Source organism: Rousettus aegyptiacus, unplaced genomic scaffold, assembly GCF_014176215.1.
Source record: "Rousettus aegyptiacus isolate mRouAeg1 unplaced genomic scaffold, mRouAeg1.p scaffold_m13_p_6, whole genome shotgun sequence".
NCBI lineage: Eukaryota > Metazoa > Chordata > Mammalia > Chiroptera > Pteropodidae > Rousettus > Rousettus aegyptiacus.
In genome coordinates this window covers 17954355-17975358 of record NW_023416309.1, presented here as the reverse complement: position 1 = coordinate 17975358, position 21004 = coordinate 17954355, and the positions used below count along the sequence as shown (strand labels likewise).

General features: G+C 35.9%; 1 protein-coding gene and 1 pseudogene across 1 annotated transcript in view; one reads left to right on the top strand and one right to left on the bottom strand.

Annotated features, from left to right (window-relative positions):
* The first annotated feature begins 1801 nt into the window (after positions 1-1801).
* LOC118604882 lies at positions 1802-1920 on the top strand (annotated as a pseudogene).
* A 1106-nt stretch (positions 1921-3026) lies between these two features.
* DNAJC12 (DnaJ heat shock protein family (Hsp40) member C12) overlaps positions 3027-21004 on the bottom strand; it is a 30379-nt gene continuing 12401 nt past the window's right edge. The window contains exons 3-5 of the mRNA XM_016129800.2: positions 16887-17026; positions 8758-8962; positions 3027-3402 (exon numbers count right to left, since the gene is read on the bottom strand). Coding sequence (XP_015985286.2) covers positions 3308-3402; positions 8758-8962; positions 16887-17026 — 440 coding nt within the window. The 3' untranslated portion in view covers positions 3027-3307. The remainder of the gene's footprint in view (positions 3403-8757; positions 8963-16886; positions 17027-21004) is intronic.

Below are 21004 nucleotides of genomic sequence, written 5' to 3'. Positions count from 1 at the left end.
TAAGATTAGCTGAATAAATGGAAGGTATGTAGCAGAGTAAATAGTATGCTACCATTCGCGTAAAGAAAAGAACAGAAACACACACATGTGTGTAATGCACAGGATATTAATGAAAAGATATGCAAAAAACAGTGCCCCTGAGATGGCGTACTGGGGAAAAGAGATTGAGGAGGGAAGGAGGCCACAATTCTGTTCACTGATTATCACAACACAACATATAATTATATATAAGAATAGTAACTAGTACACATAGTGCTTACTGTTTGCCAAACATGTTCTAAGCACATTAAATACACTAATTCAACATGCCCCTTTTAAATCATGAAGTTCAGATACTGGTCTTATTTCACTATTATCAACTACTTGAAGCATAAACATGACTTAAGCCTTTTTATATCCTACACAAGTGCTAGTATAATATTTAGCACATGATAATGTTCTCAAGTAATATGTGCCTCATTCAATCATTCATTCACTCGGTATCAAATATGAAACTAATCATCTTCAACATTTAGAACTGACTTAATAGCTTTATGTAAAATTATCTTTTCATAATCAGTTTGTTTTGCCATGAAGTCGAGCCAAAATTCAAAAATAAATGGCTTTGAAAATGTGTTTTGCACATACCAATTGTAATTGTGCTGGACACACTGGGGAATTCAAATTATTGAAGAAAAGTTTTCCAATTTTCCATTTATTCATTCATTCATTCATTCATTCATTCATTTATTTTAGGCGAAGCAACTCTTGTGTGACCTCACAGATTGCAAGGACCTTGTCAGTTTACAATCTGTCCCCCCTTTTTTTTCATTTTTTACAGCTACAGCACCTGGTCTTCCTAGGTGATCTCCCATCCAAGTACTAACGAGGCTCGACCTCACTTAGCTTTCGAGATCGAGATCAGACAGGATCGGGCTTGTTCAAGGTGGCATAGCCACAGACTCCCTTTATTATTCATTCAAAGAGAATAACTGATATCAAAGCACAGTCCCCTCCCTTTTAAACTCTGAGTTCAGAAGGGGATTTAAGTGTTTAAGTACAAAACGTCTCCTGCTAAGTTATATACAGGACCACGTACATAAAGTACTTAGGACAAGCCTGACCCATCATTAACTCCCATTGGAGAAAAGTAAACAGGAGCTGGACTTCAGTCTTGTCAATAACTGTGAAGTCCGCCTGTAACAAAAGCAGAGTGGACCATGGGAGTGGGAGTGTTTTTCCCTTTGCAAGTCATTAAGGGTCATCAGTGTTGTAAATCAGACAATCCAGTGGGGGCCAGGGGAGTGAGGAAAAATTAAAGCTCTGATGCTTATATTTACAAATTCACTTATACAATCTAGTATTTATTTGTGTGCCTACCTGAGCCAGGCAGGCATTATGACAGGCAATTGTAGTCCAAAACCTCATTTTATTAATTTAACATGCTTTATTTTTTCATTTTTGAAGTAAAATATGCAGATATGGTAACAACGCCAAATCACAGTTCACTGAATAAAATGTTGATAGAAATAATTCTTTAAATATCTGGCTCTAACTTTTGGATTCAACAAAACAGTAAAAATTTAAATAAAAATTAAGGGAACGAACACAGGATAGTATTTTTTTAAAAAAGTTTTCACTTATATTATGAACTTAATTGTGTTCCAAAAATAATTCATATATTAAAGTCGCAACTCCTAGTATCCCAAACTGTAAACTTATTTGGAGATAGGGTCTTTAAAGAGGTGATTAAGTTAAAAGGAGGCTGTTAGGGTGGGGCTCTAATCCAATACGACAGATGACCTTATAAGAATAGATAGAGGTCTACAGCCTTGCTACTCTGAACAAGCCCAATCCCGTCTGATCTCAGAAGCTAAGCAGGGTCAGGCCTAGTCAGTACTTGCATAGGAGACCACCTAGGAAGACTAGGTGCTGTAGATGTAAAAATTTTAAAAATTAAGGGATTGTAATGTTGTAGCCGCCAGCCCCTGATAAACACAAAGACCACCAGAAATCAGTGAGTTATAGGAAACACACTCTTTATTCGGCCAGCTGGGTCTGCCAGGGGTACGCAGACCCCAAATTAAGCAGCCCCGAAATGTAGAAGTACAGGGTTTTTAAGCCCTAAACCCCATTCTTCATTCTGTCTGAACACAAGTCTATTTTTCTGCTATTTACTGTCAACCCACAGGTCGGTTGTGCAAGTGGGGGTACAGAAGCAGAAAGCTTATTGTTATAATGTTATGTTCCTATGGGTGATAGCCTATGTTCCCATGGGCAACAGCCAAGCAGTAACTTTCCAGCCAACACAGTAATATGACAAGGTCCTTGCAATCTGTGAAGTCAACCAAGGGTTGCCTTGCCTAAAGAAAAAAAAAAAAAATCAAGAATAGATAGAGACACTGGAGATGTGGAATTTGTGGCACAGAGAAAGACCATGTAAAGAAAGACACGGTGAAAAAGCAGCCATATGCAAACTAGAGAGAGAAGCCTCAAAAGAAACCAAACCTGCAGACACCTTGATCTTGGATTTATAGCCTTCGAACTGTAAGAAAATAAATATCTGATCCCTTGCTATATATCAGAAGAAATCTGGTAAAAAAATATTTCCTCAAATAAATAATCCTTTAAATTTATAATTATTAATAATAAAGTAGAAATACCTATTTGAATTATTTTCAAAACATAGTTGAATTATAAGTTCATTATGAACTCTGGGGAAATTATTTCATTCTGTGGGTTTAGACAAGTAACTTCACATTTCATTTTAAGCCCAGAGTCAGAAAACATTTCTTATACATCCAGCACTAATAGAGATCATCATATAACAATGAAATATTTAAATACAGAGATTGATTTTTTTAAATTAAGTTTATTAGGATAACATTGGTTAATACAATTATATAATTTTCAGGTGTACATTATAATTTGACATCTGTATATTCCATTGTGTGTTTACCACCCAAAGTCCAGTTTCCTTCAGCTACCATATATTTGATCCCCTTTATCCACTTCGTCTTCCTCCTACCCCCATATATTTGACCCCCTTACCCCATCTACCTCCCCCTTCCATCCCAGGGATCAATTTTTTAAATGGATTTCTATAAATAACATAAACAGGAAAACACACATAGAAACTTGTCTTCTGAAATTTTTCTTATTTGAAAAACATGGTGAGAATGGGTTCAAAGATGGAGAAATCAGTCGGTACTCAGGATTCACTAACATGACACATAAACATGACATTTTTAAGATGTGAACGAAGACTGTATGTTAGAAGCACAGGAGATAGTCTTGTTTGCTTTCTCTCCTACAGAGTGGAGACATTTCATATTTCATAGTTTCTGAATTTCCTCAGGAGTTCTGAAGGAGCATCCCCAGACCAGCGAAAACGAAGGTGCCAACAGTTCACATCTGAAAAACCTTTAGAGGAAAGGAGATTTTAAGATCAGAGGTAGGAACAAAGAAATCAAACTTGTAATAGAAAAGTAGCTTGGTGATAAGATTTCACTGCAATATGTAAAATGTAAGGGTAAGTCTTTGGTATGAACTATTAATATCTTACAGAAACTGATTAACCTAAGCAGACTTTAGAATTCTTATGAAAAGGAACTAGTTTATATGGATGAGAAGCACCTCGCATGCTTAAATTTAATATTAAAAAGATATTTATAGATGCTCCCAGTAATGGGAATTTTAGCTGCAAAGAAATTGGAAACAACTTTCAAACAGCTGCCAAAAATAAAAGGTCAATGGTAAAGGATCCCTGGAAATACAAATAATTTATTCCATGATAGTAAGTTTTTTTACTATAATAAATAATTTTGTTGAAAATTAAAGGTCATTTTCCTTTTCTACTAGAGGAAGTGTTAATTGACAAAACTGGCAGGCAACTTGGCAATATTTATCAAACTCATTAAAATGTATAAACCTTTAATCAAATAATTCTACTTCTAGAAACTTATCTGAAGCAAATAATTATGGACGTGCTCAAGGGTTTTAACGTTAAGGATGTTTATTATGATACCATTTATAAATGTTTTAAATATCAAGAAACATTCTAAATCTTCAGTAGAAGAAAGTTGGTTGAAAGGTTTTAATACAGTCATTCATAATTTTTTAATATTTACAGTCACAGAAAAATGCTCACAACATATTGCTAAGTGATACGTAGTTAGAAACAGTGTAGACAGTATTATCTCATTCTTAAGTATTTATATAAAATTTTTTAAAAGTCTACAAGGAATGACTCTACATGTTAAGAGTAGTTATCCTTGGATGTGATTTTTCCTTTTTTACACCCTCTTTTTGTTTATCTGTATTTTATTTTTCTGCAATGAACAAGTATGCCTCGTGTCATTTTTTGTTTATCATATTGATAATGACAAAGCAAGTTACAGGATAATATATAAAATATGCTTCCAATAAATTTTTAAAATATTATCTAAATATCTAGTCAGGAAAAATATACACAGAATAGTTGACAATGGTTATCTCAGGAAAACAGGATCTGTTTGCACTTTTTTTAGAATTATCGGAGAAAACGAATCTAAAAAATTTCCATTGGGGAAAAAAACAAAAAAGAAAATTCTTTCTGACAACCTGTCATTGGAACACACACACAGAATATGTACAGTATGATCCTTTTAGTTTTAGGTATACTAACATATATAAAAATACACCAAAAGATCAATGATAGATACGTTCTCTAGGTGGTAAAATAACGAGTTGCAATTTCATCCTTTTGCTTGATCATATTTTCACATCTCTATATATACAGGCATTATTCTGTAGTTTGAAAAAGGTGTTTTCTAGTTTAAGTTCCCCTAGACATAGGCCCCTAAACCAGACAAGAATTCGAATGCAAGAGGCTAACAGAAGCAATAGGGAAGGTAGATGCCCAAAAGACATGACTCCACACTGACAGCATCTGCTATATTTGATTTTTTGTTGTTGTTTTTACTCCAATGTGTTATACAAAACTATCTGATTCTAAATTTGTATTTATCAGAAGTCATATTTATTGCATATCTAAACAGAAAGAAAGTAAAAGTGAGATTGTCTTGCACACAAGTTTTCAGGCGCTATGCTCCATATTTCATTGGTAATGAAGAGTCAGAAGAATGCGGACTATTTGATGGCTACTGATCACAGAAGAGGCATCAAAAGGCAAACTCCAAAGTAAATATTGAGCACTGCTTGAGGAAATTTGCTGAAAAATTATTTAAGAAGCCCTCGAGGGCTTGGTAAAACTGACATGAATAATATCTCTTAAATGCTGACGTTATAAAAATTTACTTTACAGCCAAAATAAATTATAAATAATCACGCAGCTGCACTTTGATATTTTAAACTCCAACTCTAAGGGCCTACTCAGAACAGCCAATAGTCTCTTAAATAACATTAAGAAAATACCGATAAATGCAGCCTTTGGCAAAATTTTATCATTCTTATTCTCCAACAACAGCTTCTCAGTACAATGAGTCTCCCTCCTCTCGTCCCCTCCACTTTATTCTTCCACCACAGTAAGGGCATCAAACTAGCATCACAACTTATCCCGAATAGATTACGATATATCTGTGGAATATTTATTAGCTTTTAAAAGCAATGAGTTCATTCTAAATGTAAGAGTCCAGGGAGAAGTCTTATAATTAAATCTAAAAAAAAAAAAAAAAACCCAAAACACCAAAACAAAACATGTATCTGATCTAAATATTTTACATATATTATTTACTAAAAAAAAAAAAAAAAAAAAACCACCTTGCGAAGTACGCACTAATATTTTAACCATTATATATAGATGAGAAAAACAGAGCGGTTTACCCCTGTCGACATAAGAACGTCCAAACCTGTAGAGAATGTATATAAATATTTGAGTTAAACAGAGGATATGCCTGAAAGTAAGATCTCAACAGAATGAGAAAGATGCTTCTGAGAATAACAGTTTGCAGTTTCTTTTAAGCATTTAAGATTAAGGAGAGAAATAAGAAAGATTATATGGAGGTGGGAGAAAGCAAGGTGGAAAGATAGGATTAAGGTTAAGTGCTCTCTTGAGCGAGGTCATGATTTAGGAGTCTGAAAGAGGCATTTCAAAGGTGTGTTAACCTAGGTGCAGGACAGGGCTTGCTTAAGGCAAAGGTAAGCCTTTTACTAAACAAGTTATATGCTTGGGGTGAGACTAACCACCATGACCTGTCCAGTTAGGAATTTATGATCAGATCACTGTGAGGTTAGTTTCCATAGAACCCGTTTTTCATCCGTGATTACTTGCCCAAGGTCGCACAACTCATCAGTGGAAAAGCTGGGATCTGGTTCCAGAGTCTGTGCTCTTAGCCGCTGTGTAACACAGAGGAATGTGCTCAGTATATTGCCGTTCTTTATTATAAAGCCTTCATAAGTCAACATATACTATACTTGCATATGCTTGTATTAGAATGGAGAAGAGTGTGGAGAGAGACACACCTGGGCATCTGCATTGGTTACTACAGGAAACAGAAGCAGAGAAAGAGGGAAGACTGGGGTAGACCTGTTATGGGTGGACAATTTTCCAGTAAGCCAGCATTAAGTATTTGCTTCCGATTCTATTAACCAACCAGGGTGTGGTTATCTGATCAAGGATTCTGTTAACCAAGGTGTGGTAATCTGATCAAGGAGATGCTGTTAACCAGGGTAATCTGATCAAGGATATGCTACCGGCCAACTGTTAACCAGGGTGTGGTGATCTGCTCAGGGATGTGCTGGTGGCTATATAAACTGCCTCTTCTGGGAGCTTGGGGCTGATCTCTTCTAACCCTGCGTGGTGGAGAGTCAGTTGCCGGCCGGCTAATAAACGTTCACAATTTATCTCAATTGGCTCCGTGGGTCTTGGATTTGATCGCACTACAACAGACCCTAAGTTATTGTTTATATATAATTCCTTATGTAATATATAATAACAAGCTCATTATTTTGGGGTTTTTTAAATACCTAAATAACTTTTTTAAAAGAGAAAATTTCAGAGAATCGTATGAGAAGGATTCAAGCAGAGCCTCATTATAATGTCTGAGTCTCAACTCCTCCAGTCTGATAAACTCAGAGTAAGTGTGAATCCAAAACAAAGTCATGGGAGATGGGGCAGGCAGGGGTTAGGGAGGGACGCTCTCAACATTCCAAGGCTGAGTGGAGAAATATTTGCATGTTTGCCTGTGTGTGCACGTCAAGGAGTGTTTGTGTGTGTTTGCTTAAACACTGTTTTGCTGACATTCCCGTTTCTGCTTTCATCAGTTTGCTATAACTATTTCCAGCTACAAGGCTGATACAATCAATGTACAGACAGACTATAAAAGGATTTCTTGGATAACCATAAGAGACACCTGAATCAAACTCTAAGAATCTATTCCCCTCAAATAGCGAGCATTTAAAAGTCCTCCCCAAAGAGATTTGATGTGACTACAGTCTAGAAAGATTATAATTCACCACGAACTATTTAATTATTTCCTTTTATGAAATGAGTGTTCAAAAATGTTCAGGACCCTTCTGCTTAAAAGCTAAAATCTAATGAAGTGTTGTATCACAACCTTGAAAATCAAATAAGAATTTGAAGGACAGTTATGGTGTGTGTGCATTACACACCTATCTATACAAGACAAACACAGTGGGATTGCTAGATAAACAGAAATAATACTTGTTCACATTTACCCAGGGCCTGCTATTAGTGAATCATTTTTCCTGGATCTTCTCATGATAAGTCTGTGAGAAGACACCATTACGATCTCTATTTTTCAGATGAGGAAACAGGTCTAGAGAAGTAACATTTACCACGTAATACAGATGATAAGTCGTAGAGCTAGGATGTGTAGCTTGGGAGCCAGGGGTTTAATGTCCCTAATGCCCTGCTTCAGTGGCTCTAGAACTGGTTCAGAATATCTACTGAGCTACTTACAGATAAGGTACCTTCCCACGACAGGGTAGTGCCTGAGAAACAGAACTCTGACGCCAAACTGCTTTAATTCAGACCCCTGCCCTGCAACCTACCAGCTGTATAGCCTTGAAAAAATTACTCGACCTCCCCAGGCTTCAGTTTTCTCCTTTGGAAAATAAGAATAATATTGGTACCAACTGTTATGGGTGGACAATTTTCCAGTAAGCCAGCATTAAGTATTTACTTCTGATACTGTTAACCAGGGTGTGGTTATCTGATCAAGGATTCTGTTAACCAGGGTGTGGTAATCTGATCAAGGAGATGCTGTTAACCAGGGTAATCTGATCAAGGATATGCTACCGGCCAACTGTTAACCAGGGTGTGGTGATCTGCTCAGGGATGTGCTGGTGGCTATATAAACTGCCTCTCTGGGAGCTCGGGGTTGATCTCCTCTAACTCTGTGTGGTGGAGAGTCAGTTGCCGGCTGGCTAATAAAGGCTCACAATTCATCTCGATTGGCTCCGTGGGTCTTGGATTTGATTGCACCACAACACAACCTCACAAACTTAGTACTGAGGATTAAATAAATTAATGCATGTAAAATTAATGTTAAATGAGATAAAAGATGTAAAATAATATACGTAAAAGCATTCCTGCATATAATATTCACTCAACAAATGTTAGCTGGCATTATTTCAGGGGAGAGGAAAACACTCCCAGAAATATCTCAGTTTCCTTTGCCAGGAAATGTATTAAGGAATATATCTCCTAGTTTCCATGTTAATGCTAAGTAACTGTCTTTTAAGGTGCCAAACCTATCCTTACCTTGGCAAAACTCAGACCTCCTCTGTTCTGCAAAGCTATATGAGATGACTTACTTGAAGAATCTGGATTTTGTGGGGAGAATGACTTGTCCAGGGCCTCAGATACTTTTTGCTCGATTTTCTCTGTGGTTGAACCCAGCTCTTCCTTCTTTATTTCTCTTTGCTCATTCCATTCCTCATTTTCAAACTTGTTGGTATGAGTCTGGTCAGATTCTTCCAGCATTAGATCCTTTTTACCTTTGACAGCCCAGTGCATTGACTACATTAATTAAAAGCAGACATACAATATAAAATCAATATTATATAGTTTTCTATAATTAAAGTTTAATATGTGGTAACCCCTGACCTACAGAATGTTAGACTTGACTATTCACCAGATATTAATCAATTAATCCAAATAGTAATTAATTAATCTCCCCTGATTTGGAAGACTAATGATATAAGGAGAAATCCATGTTATGGTACCGAGAAGAAGGACCAGCATCAGAGAGGTTCAAAGAATTAGACGTTTCTTCAGAAAATTAAACATAGAATTACCCAGCAATTCCATCCCTACATGGTATATGCCAAAAAGAATTGAAAACTTGTGTTCAAAGAAAAACTTATACAGGAATGTTCATTTACAAACATCAAAAGGTAGAAACTGCCCAAATGCCCATCATCCCATGAATGGGTAAACATCAATGAGGTGTATCCATACAGTGAAATATTATTTGACCATGAAAAAGGAATGGAGTACTACAATGTGGATAAGAAACCAGACACAAGCCACATATTGTATGATTCCACTTATATGAAACACCCGGAATAAATCAATGCATACAGATAGAATGCAGATTATTGGTTACCAGAAGCAGGGAAGAGAGGAATAGGAAATGATTGCTAAAGGTATGGAGTTCCTTTTGGGATGATGATAAAGTTCTAGAACTAGGTAGTAATGATGGGTGAACAACATTGTGAATGTACTTAATGTCACTGAATCGCACACTTTAAAATGGTTAAAATAGTGAGTTTTATGTTATGTGTATTTTACCACCAAAAAACAAATGAGGCCGTGTGTCTTGAGCCATGCCAGAGATTAAACCTACTACTATTATAACTATTGTAACTATCGTGACCTTCCATCCAGCCACGATCACTGCAGAGTTGGCATTAGAATTCTAGTAATAAAAATATTAGAATTCTGGATTATACATCTTCTCTTTAAGAAAATTCATGGTATGAAGCAGGAATTCAATCAATATTTACTATGAAATATTTGTCCTAAGTTTAAGTAGATTAAGTTTAGGTGAACTTGGTTCTAACTCCAATTATCCACAAATAACAAGAGCTTTCTAAATATATTTCCATTTAGGATTTTTGTTTTTTGTTTTTTGGTTTTTTTTTTAAGGATAATATGAATGTGTATGTGTACACTGTATGAAAGGTTTCTGGAGGGAAACACAGAAAACTCCAGTGGTAGATTCCTGAGATAGAAAGCTAGAGCTGGGATCTGGAATAAGGATGAACTCACTTTTTACTACATATTCTATCGTACTATTTTGATTTTTTTTAAACAAAGGTGTGTTGGTTTTATTATATTTTTAATTTACAATTTAAAAAGTCAAGGACCATAAATCAAGAGTGTCAGGTATTGCCCATTGATTTCTGGTATAACATATTTTTAGACATACACAAGGTCCAAAATCCTTGAAAATTCTCCCCAGACACCTGATATCCTCAAATTGTGTTGAATATGCTAGTGGAGGTCCTTTGCCTAGTGATTTAACTGTGTGATTTTCCCAGCGTAACTCTGGCTACTTATGGTGGTGTCTAGAGTAAGGGGAAGATCAAAAATGGGTCTTCAAAATGGGATAGTTTGTTAGGTCAGGGAGACCGAGGAACAATGGTAAAAGACAGGGATACTTTTTTCCATAGATCCTTTGTACCTTTTTCATTTTGTGTCCTTGTATATGTATTTCTTATTAAAATGTTTAAAATTGAATAGATGAGTAGATGAATAGGAGGAAGAATAAATGGAGTGAGAAAAGGAGGTTGAGAGTTTTCTGTCTCAAGAATATTTTACTTAGAATAGTTAGCCCTAGCATCAACCAAAATAATAAACATAACTTTATTTTCCTTACATCCAAAATATTGCTTTCCTGTGGTGGGGTGGGGAGGGGGGGAGGAGGTACAGATAAAAGCAAAGCAAAGAAACCAAAACAATACATTAATTTTTTGAAGTCCAAGGTTTATTGAATAAGTTCAGAAGTTATAACATTTAAAAACTGCCAGAACCAGGGAAGGGGCAACTGCCAGGCTCTGCACATGTACCATGATGCAACAGGCATCTGGGTTTTCATCTACAGCAGGCTTCTTTTCTGGAAATTCCAAACTATCTTAAAATACCAAGGTTGCCAACTTCTATCTAAGAGCACCACTTAATTTACCAATTCAAACAAAACAATTTAGGGAGGTATTATTTGTGTACATGGCCAAGTTTTCTCAACCAAGCAACTAGGGGGCTGTCCATCAGCATTCAGCATCTTAAAGAGCTTAGGGAGACCCCATAATTTCGTACCACCTGCCTCAATATCACTAACACTGGCCTCACACAAGGAACCAGTAGTAGCACCTTACCTAGAGGAAAATAAAAGCGCAAAGGAGTAAATTGCCTTCTGGGAATCCTTTAAATCTGTTCATCGCCATTTTTTTTTTTAATTGGATAGTTGTATTAAAAGGTAGATAGATAGAGTCAAATATAGATATACAAATATATATGTAGATACATATACATAAAATATAGACATAAAGACAAAATGGAGGGCCCTGTGACCTTGTACATGCCCTAAAATTATAAGTATATGCAAGGCCTCTTCTCTAATGCAACCAAAGAAGTCACTCTTCCCACCTTCAGCCTCTCTTCCCAACTGCAAAGGAGCATCATTCGTAATCTCCTTCTCCAAAAATAATCAACCCACTCACCCCAAGATCCAAGAATCATCCCATAAAGCAATTACTGCCACCATTCAATGTATTTGGCTCTCACACTAACCAATGAAGGGGGTTGGGGGGGGGAACTCACTGAAAGAAAATGCACCAAAATGTTAATGTAGTTATCTTCATATGGCAGGGTTATAAAGCTATTTTTTTTCTTTTATTTTTATTCATTAGTGTTTTCTAAATTTTCTATGACAAGATTATATATGAGTGTTAGGCAAAATGGTTTCTAGTGCTTGATGTGACTGACCTGCTATCCTAGGAAGCAAGGTTCTCTCAGTGACCTCCGTTCACCAGAGAAGGGATGTGCCCATATTGCCAGAAGGAATGTTCTCACATGGATAAGTAGGCCCGATAAATTGTTTCCTGTCTCAGAATATACAGCTCTCAACAAGCCTGTGCCACTTGGCTAGAAGCACTAGTGTTCCTGGAGGCTATGTCTATGTCAAGTCTCCATCCCCTTTTGGTTTGCCAAGATCCAAAGTCTTGCTGACATCTCGGCTTCTGTCCAAAAGTTTCCTTAATAAACCTTAATTCTGGAGTTGTCAGCCTCTTTCTTCAGTCTCTGAGCCCCGTCCTCCTTTAGAGGTCAGTTCCTGTATACCTCAGGAAATTTTCCCAACAGTTTCAACAATTAGAAAAATTAAACTTTAGAAATTAAATGCAGTTATGATTGCCAAAATATATAAGGGGGTAGTTTCTGGGTGCTAGCAACGTGTGTATTGGGAGAGATGGTTACAGAGTATATACTTCACAACCATCTGCTAAATTGTAAATGTAGGTGTTACACATTTTTTCTATAGGCTTTATTTCAAAAATGAAAATGTTCATTTTAAAAAGAGGTGATGGCCTCAGATGTTGTAAAAAAAAAATAACCTACTTTTTGTTTGGTTGGTTTGGGTCTGTTGTTATTTTGTTTGTTTGGCTTTTTGGGTTTTTTGCATATACATCGAATAGCAAAGCTGGCCAGTGGCTTCCTCTGTAGAGGGGAAAGGATATTAGGAAGGTTAGTGAAAAACAAAGAGTAAGAAAATCAAGAATTCAGGGCCCAAAGACCTGAAAATCTGAGCTGTAGGAGTCACAGGTCTGCAAGATGGCCTGTTCACGATGTATTAATTCTGTCCCTCAGTACTTCTCCTTTGAAATAAAAGTGTCTACAGTCTGCCTTAGATGAGCAGTGAGGACTAATGATTCATCTACAGTAAATGCTTTGAAAACCCTCAGAGAATAGACATTCTGAGATAGTAGTCTTACTCATCCATCCTCTTTATGAATAAATCAGAATAAAGTATTTTATTATCAGACCCCCATATCTGCTGATCCCAATTAAAGAAATATACAAGGGGCGGGGGGAGAAATATACAAAGGAAAAACCCAAACTGTACCTAACCTTCTATGCAGGTACCTCTTGTGCTTTGTAGTTCAATCAAACGACTAATGCAAGAGCAATGCTACGCAGCCTAATTTGCTGGGACCCAATTAGATCACTCATTTCTGCATCCACAGAACATATTTCTCAGCCCTACTAGGGTACCAGTAGTTGGGCACAACAATATTTAACATTAAGAAAACCATTGCTGAGTGCCTCAGTTCAACAGAATGACCATAAATAAAATAGCAAATGATAGCAGTTGATAGAGATGAAGAGGAAGGGGAGAGTGTGTACAGCAAAATAAGGAACTGCAACAGACAGAAAATCGGTGTGCATGGAGCAAACTAACACTGAACAGACACCAAGTATGGGTTTCAAAGGCCACTGTCCTCGGCGTGCAAAATTGGTATGTTATTGTTCTGCCTTCTCAATTAACTTGTTTACTAGCTTTCCCTAATGAATTGCTTATTGTTTTTGTTCATTTCTTTGTTTATTTAGGGAGCCATTTTCTTAAACTCTGGACCTTGGTCAACACTGGAATAGAAAAAAAAATGTGTACATGCCAATAAACATTGAGACAAATAAAAAAAAATCAATGGACTCAGATGAGCCATGAATCAGCTGAACACTACTGAGAATTAATGAGTTCTTTTTATCCTGGATCTCTATGAGTTAATGTTTCACTTGCCTGAGTGATTTCTGACCTGCTTTTGGATAACATCCAATTAGGAAAGACTGCTTCCTAAACAGGTCCAGAAGGTGTTGAACTGCCCAATTTCCCATCCGATTGGGGAAACTGTGGTTATACTCACATAATAGGATGCTTCGCTAGTATTCTATAGCCAACTGGACTCAGAAACAGAAACAGACAAATAGGTCCATGTGATGGTGACTAGCAGCCCCAACAAGCCTTCCCAGAAACAATTTGTCAAGCAATATATTCACCAAAATGTGTTTCTAGTAACTCTTTATAAAACTGATAGCAATTGCTGTGGCGTTGGACAGTTTTAACAGCTTATGAGAATTTTTCTCAGCACTTTATTTTGATTGTGGATTTGCTGCAACCACTTTCACAGAGCCATCTTAAAAGCATTCTGCCACATATTTTGGTGTTAGAGGGAGAGTCATTTATACCCTGGATCCCTTGGGTTAAAACTATTTAACACGACAATGATGGAATTTCCCAAATTCTCTGAGCCAGAAAGGCATCTGATATCAAGTTATCCCAAGATCCCAAAGGCCATGGTTACAGAAGCCCTCACCTCATATTTCTCTTTTTAACCAATATCACATATCTATCTAAACTTAAATTTCCAACATATTCATTGACCTGAATGAATTTTTAAAATATTTTGACAAATTAAACTATCAGGAGAAACTTCTAAAAAGGAAAATAAAAATAAATAGCTAGTGAAGTGACAGGCACTTGGTGTGGGAAAAAAAATATCAGTTACAGTTTCACCATTCTTGGATGATAGACATGTGTCACTCCTGAAGCTGTGGCTCATTTGAGAGAATGTCCCAAAGGGGATTCCTGCAGATATGAAACTGTGTGTTATGCAGCAAAAATGCACTGTGATTTGTCCTGCCTTGAAGGTGTTGCTCCCAACCAATGTTTTTGCTTCCAGAGGGATTATAATGCTTAAATAAAAAAGCAGTAACACAGGGTTTATAATGTGAAAGGGAAGGATTTTATGAGATTTAGCAATCTATAAATTTGTAGGGCATGCGAAAAGGCAGATGTGTTTTAGGTGAATACCACCTAAAATTCAAACCTAAGTTATAATCATTTTATTGTTAGAATGGCATATGCAATATACCTAACCCTAACCTCCTAATGGTGATGTTTATCTACAAAAGGATAGGTGGCCTAAATACTAAGGATGACAATTATTAATTTCTCTGAAGTAGTGAATGTGAAAGGATGAACAAATGAAATGAACAAATACAGAAAGCAACAAATAAAATGTTACAGAGCTGAGGCTTTCACATGCAGAAGTCACAGTGAGGATGAGAACAAAAGCAAATGAATGGAACTTTATATAAAATCTTAACAAATGAGGTACAAAGCACATGAAACTTGGCATAGGGAGTCAAAGTCCGCTGTGGAAAAGAAAAAAAAAATCAAATCGAAAATGAAGTTTACCCAAACAAAGGAGACTGTGCAAGAAAAATGATCACTGCTAATTTAAAGCAGAAAGATATGCACCTCATCATTTTTGTACCATAATAAGAATAAATCCAAAACTAAATGCTAGCCCAGCATTTCAATTTTGCTGACAAAACAGTTTACATTCTATGTAAAGAAGCAGTAAAATCTAAAATGTAATTATTGTAAGACCTCAAATAGTTCACAGTTAAGCTAAATTCAAAGCAGAAATGATGTTTTTAGAGACAGGAAATTGGTATTTAATGGAAAGGCATCAGCAATATAAATTAGAGCAGGGATTTGGAGAATTTTTTTTTAATCCGCAGCTAACTCAACATTAGTGGTTAAAATTAAGTAACAGAGTTCAGTGAATTATCAAGAAAAATGAACCATAAATCAAAAGGCATTAGAATAGTACAGGTCACAAATTCAATTGCAGTTACAGTATGTCACAGAAGAATGGAAATATGGTTAAGCAGAGGTGGTAAAACAATGCTGATTTAGTCAATGCCAACAAGGAACTTCAGATACACATAATGTAAAAGAAAAAAAATCTTACTTTTGAGTATGTAAAGTTAAGTCACTATTTTTAAAATATTCTCTCTCCAGTTATTTTGAGCATATATTTGTTAATCATACAGTTAGTCCTTCAAAAATAATTAACCCACCTTAAAGAAATCATATGAATATACGTTTCATTCCAAAATGATGAAATAAACAGTTTACATTTTATCTAGAAGGTCTTAAACCATATACTTGGAGAGTTTTGCACTGTTCTTCCCCATTATTTCAAAGACCCTCTTTCACTATTACAAATCTTTTGTCAATGGAAAAACAATTTGATAAAGTCTTCCTAAAATAAAAACTATTAAGAAGGAAATTTAAACGTGACCCTGAAGGGTTGTAATTTAAAAGATATGAATCAAATTTTAAATTAATTCTAACAAGTGTCACTGAAGACTTGCCTATAAGGTAACTTCTGTATTCTAAGTCTCACGTCATAGAAAAGTGTTCCTGTAGAAATAAAGCTGGATAATAAGTTATTCCTAAGAATGCAGAAATCTTTAAAGTACAGTTTCTCTGTAATATGTAAAAGTCAATGTAAAAACAAAATAAATATATATAATATAGTAAATATAGTGATTATTTGATATTTAGCTTTTTCAGTGGCATGAAGAAAGATAACAGTGGTTTAAAGTCCCTCAGCAACCACCTAATAATTCTATCACCAGAACTTATAACAGAAATTATTTACAAGTAATGTACAGTTTTCTTTGATTAATCAGACCTTGTGTTTTTATGGAATTTATAAGCCTCAAGAAGAAAACAGGCTGATATGAACCAAAAAGATGGAGGAGATAAATATACAATCATTCGAAATTCTGCAGTTTTATATGAGCAATTTGAGAAGCACAATTATCATAATAGATAAACAGTAAATAATAATGAGTAGTGTATATAATGAATCAAACAGCCCAAGAAACTGACAAATGTAGATATGCGCTATTCTGGACTGATCCATTCAATTTCCCTTCATAGGACTTTGTGAATTATATTCAGATTTTTCCAGCTTCTTGGTCTTCTCACTCCTATTCCTTGTTGACTCTTTAAGCTACTAAATAAAGATATCTAATCCATAGGCAGCCTGAGTTTCATAATTCACTTCACCCCAGAGACTCTTACCGCTTTCACTGAGGCACTCAAAGTTTCCCACTGCTGGAAAGGCATCGATATTTGGCTCTTTCGCCAGTGGTCATAGCGGGCTCGACTCTCTTCGTTAGTCAGAATCTCCTTTGCCTTCTGTAGCTTCTGAAAAGTCTCCCCTGGAAAACAAATCAAAAGATGAGCACTTCTCTCTTGGACGAATTATTTTAAACTCTCAAACAATCAAACTGATCTCACTGGAATATGTGTTTGCTACTGACTAGCTGTGTGACCTTGGGCCAGTTCACCTTGTAAAACTTAGTCTCCTCATTTCCAAAGTGTATCATAAGGACAAGTGAGATCATGTATGTAAAGTGCCTGGCTCACAGTTCATCCAATCCTTTTACTGAGCTCTAGTAATTATCAGGTGCTGTTCCAGGTGTTAATGACACAGGTGTGAACAATAGACATTATCTATTTAGTGGACTAGACATTTATAAACTCTGGGAAAAATCATAATTTTGTCTTGTAAAAAAAAAAACTACCTTTTTTTAGTAGTAGTTTTCAGGGAGGGAAGTGACCAGGCTAGAGAAATATTATAAATAGCCGCTCTAAGGCATGGTGATTTAGAGGAAGTACAGGATGCCAATGTGCCTGGAGGACACAGGGTCATGGGGAGAACAATGAAGGATGGGACTACAGAGCAGACAAGGACCCAGTATCCAGGATTTCAGGGGTCATGCTAAGGATTCTGGTCTTTTTTTTGTTGTAAGAGCAATGGGAAGCTATTGGGAAATTTTAAACATAGGAAATAACATGGTAGATGAGTGATAAATGGTAGCTTTGTCATTGACCTATTTGACCTGGTGGCATACAATAGAAACCTTTTATGGCCCTGTTGAAAACACTTCCAATGTCAGTCATGTTCCTCAGTGAAGTTAAAACTTTCTATAGAGCAGGATAGAAGATCAATATATGAAAATCAATTATGTTTCTATACATTAGCAATGAGCAATATGAAATTAAGAAAACAATTCTATTTATAGTAGCATCAAAAAGCATAAAATATTTAGAAAAATACTAACAAAAGAAGTGTAAGAATAATATACTGAAAACTATAAAATATTGTTGAAAGAAATATCGAAATAAGTAGAAAGACATCCATGTTCATGGATCAGAAGACCCAATATTGCTAAGATGGTAATACTCCCCAAGCTAATAATCTATACAATCTCTATCAGAATCCCTGCTGCCTTTTTTTGCAGAAATTGAAAGGTGATCCTAAAATCCATATGCAAATGCAAGGGACTCAGAATAATCAAAATAACCTTGAAAGAACAAAGATAGAAGAACTCACACTTCCCTATTTAAAACTTCCTACAAAGCTTCAGAAATAAAAACAGTGTGGGACCAGTAAAAGAATAAACATAAATAAATAAAATATTGAGAGTCCAGAAACGAAACTTCACTTTTATGGTCAACTGGATTTCCACAAAAGTACCAAGACAATTCAATTGAGAAAAATAGTCTTTTCAACAAATAGTCTGGGACAACCAATATCCGCATACAAAAGAATGAAGTTAGATCCCTACCTCATACCATATGCAAATACTAACTCAAAATGAATCATAGACCTATATGTAAAAGCTAAAACTATAAATCTCTGAGAAAAAATATAGGAGCAAATCTTTGTGACCTTGGATTAGGCAATGGCTCCTTAAATATGACTCTAAAAGTACAAGCACAAGCAACAAAAGAAAAAAATAGAAAATTGCATTTTATCAAAATCGAAATTTTTCGTGATACAAAGAACACTTAAGAAAGTGAAATGACAAGCTATAGAATGTGATAAAATATTTGCAAATCATAAATCTGATGTGGGATTTGTATCTAACTTTTATAAAGAACTCTAACAACCCAATAAGAAGACCAATAGCCTAATTTAAAAATTGGCAAAGGATTTAAATGGATATTTCTCCAAAGATATATAAATGGCAAATAAGCACATGAGAAGATGTTTAACATCATTAATCATCAAGGAAATACAAATTAAAACCACAGTGAGATACCATTTCACACCCACTAGAATGGCTAAAATAAAAAGATAGATAAATACAAATGTTGGTGAGGATGTGGAGAAATTGGAAAGATTCATATATTGCAGGTGGGATTGTCAAAAAAGTGTAGCTGCTTTGAAAAACAGTTTGGCAGTTCTTCAAAATGTTAAATGTAGAGTTACCATATGACCCAAGAATTACAACTATAAGTACAGTCAGTTCTCTGTTTCTGCAGGTTCAGCATCCATGCATTTAACAATCGTTGAACAAAAATATTTGGAAAAAATGTTAATTGTTGCTGATGTGTACTGTGTAGTCAAGCCTATGATGATGCTCATCTGTACTGAAGAAGTAGACTATTTTTTCTTGTCCTTATTTCCTAACAATATAGCATAACAACTATTTACATAGGATTTACATTGTATTAGTTACTATAATTATAATCAAATAGGTTATGTGCAAATACTGCAGCATTTTGTATAAGGGACTTTTGGTATCCACAGGGGTCCTGGAACCAATCCCCAAGGGATACCAAAGGACAACTGTACAAACTCAAGAGAACTGAAAACATATATCCACACAAAAACTTGTAGACAGATGTTCATAGCAGCATTATTCATACTACCCAAAAAGTAGAAACAACTCAAAACTCACAAATGTCCATCAACAGATAAATGGATAAACAAAATATGGTATATCCATATAATGGAAATATCATTCAGACACAAAAAGAAATGAAGTACTGTTACATGCTACAACATGAACAAGCCTCAAAAACATTGTGCTAAATGAAAGTAGCCAGTGACAAAAGGTCACATACTACATGATTCTATTTATATTAAATATTCAGAATAGACAAATCTATAGAAAAACAGTAAATAGATTTGCAGTTGCAGGGCTGGGCAAAGGGAAATGGGAAGTGATTGCTAATTAGAACAGAGTTTCTTTTTTTTCACGACAACCTTATGAGATGAATATTATTATTACTATTATTCCATTTTACAAAACCTAAGTCTTTAGGAGGTTAATGTAACTGGCCCAAAGTCCCAGAGCTTCAAGTGAAGGAGACACAATTCAAACCCAAGTCTGCCAGGCCAGTGAACTAGTGTTCTCCGCTTGACTGTCCACCTGACCCTTCCATTTTCCTACAAAGCATGCTACCCGCCAATCCTCACTTTCTCCTCCACCTCAAGGGATAATAAAAATTTCGTCATTCATCAGTAAGATCCAGGTTGTGCCCTTGAGAAGCTCAGAGTCTGGTAAAGCACACATAAATAAATCATTTCAAGACAATGCGATAAATAGGAATATAGAGACAACACTGGTTTCTGCTTGGGGAATCGGGAAATATTTCATTAGTTTTCTATACACTTGGAGTTGTCCTTGACTCTGCTCTTCCTCTTGCATATCTTTTCCAATGCAATAGGCAAACCTTCCTGGCTCTTCCTTTAAAACAGTCCCAAGATCTGACCTCTTGTCATCACCTCCACTGCCACTGCTCTGGTCAAAGCCACGATCTTCTCTCGGCTAGATTATAATAGCAGTTTCTCAACAGAGCTTCCTGCCTTTGCCTCAGTCTATTTTCTACACAACAATCAGAGTAATCTTTTTAAAAATAAGTCACATAATATCACTCCTCTGCTCAAAATATCTTCTAAAGACTTCTCATTTCTGGTAGAATAAAATAAAACATTCTTACCATGGCTAGTAGGTCTGAGATGCTCTGCCTGCCCTCTACCCCTCTCTTCTTTCTCTGACCTCATTTTCTTCTACTTTGTCCCATCTCCCCTTGCTACAGCCATAGTAGTTCCCCTGCTGTTCCTTGAGTACCCCAAGCCCACTTCGGTCTCAGGGGCTCGACACTTGCTATCCTTTCTACTAAGAACACTTTTACCCCAGAAACTCACATGTTGTTTCCTTTAGACGTTGGCTCAGACACCGTCTTGTCAAAGGGAGTCTTCTCTGACTATGCTATATAAAACGGCTACTCACGCCATCAGCCCCATTCATTTATCTCCCTCTCCTATTTACCTTTCCTCATAGTATGTATCTCCTGACATTATACAGTTATTTGTTTATGATCTTTCTCCTCTACCAGAA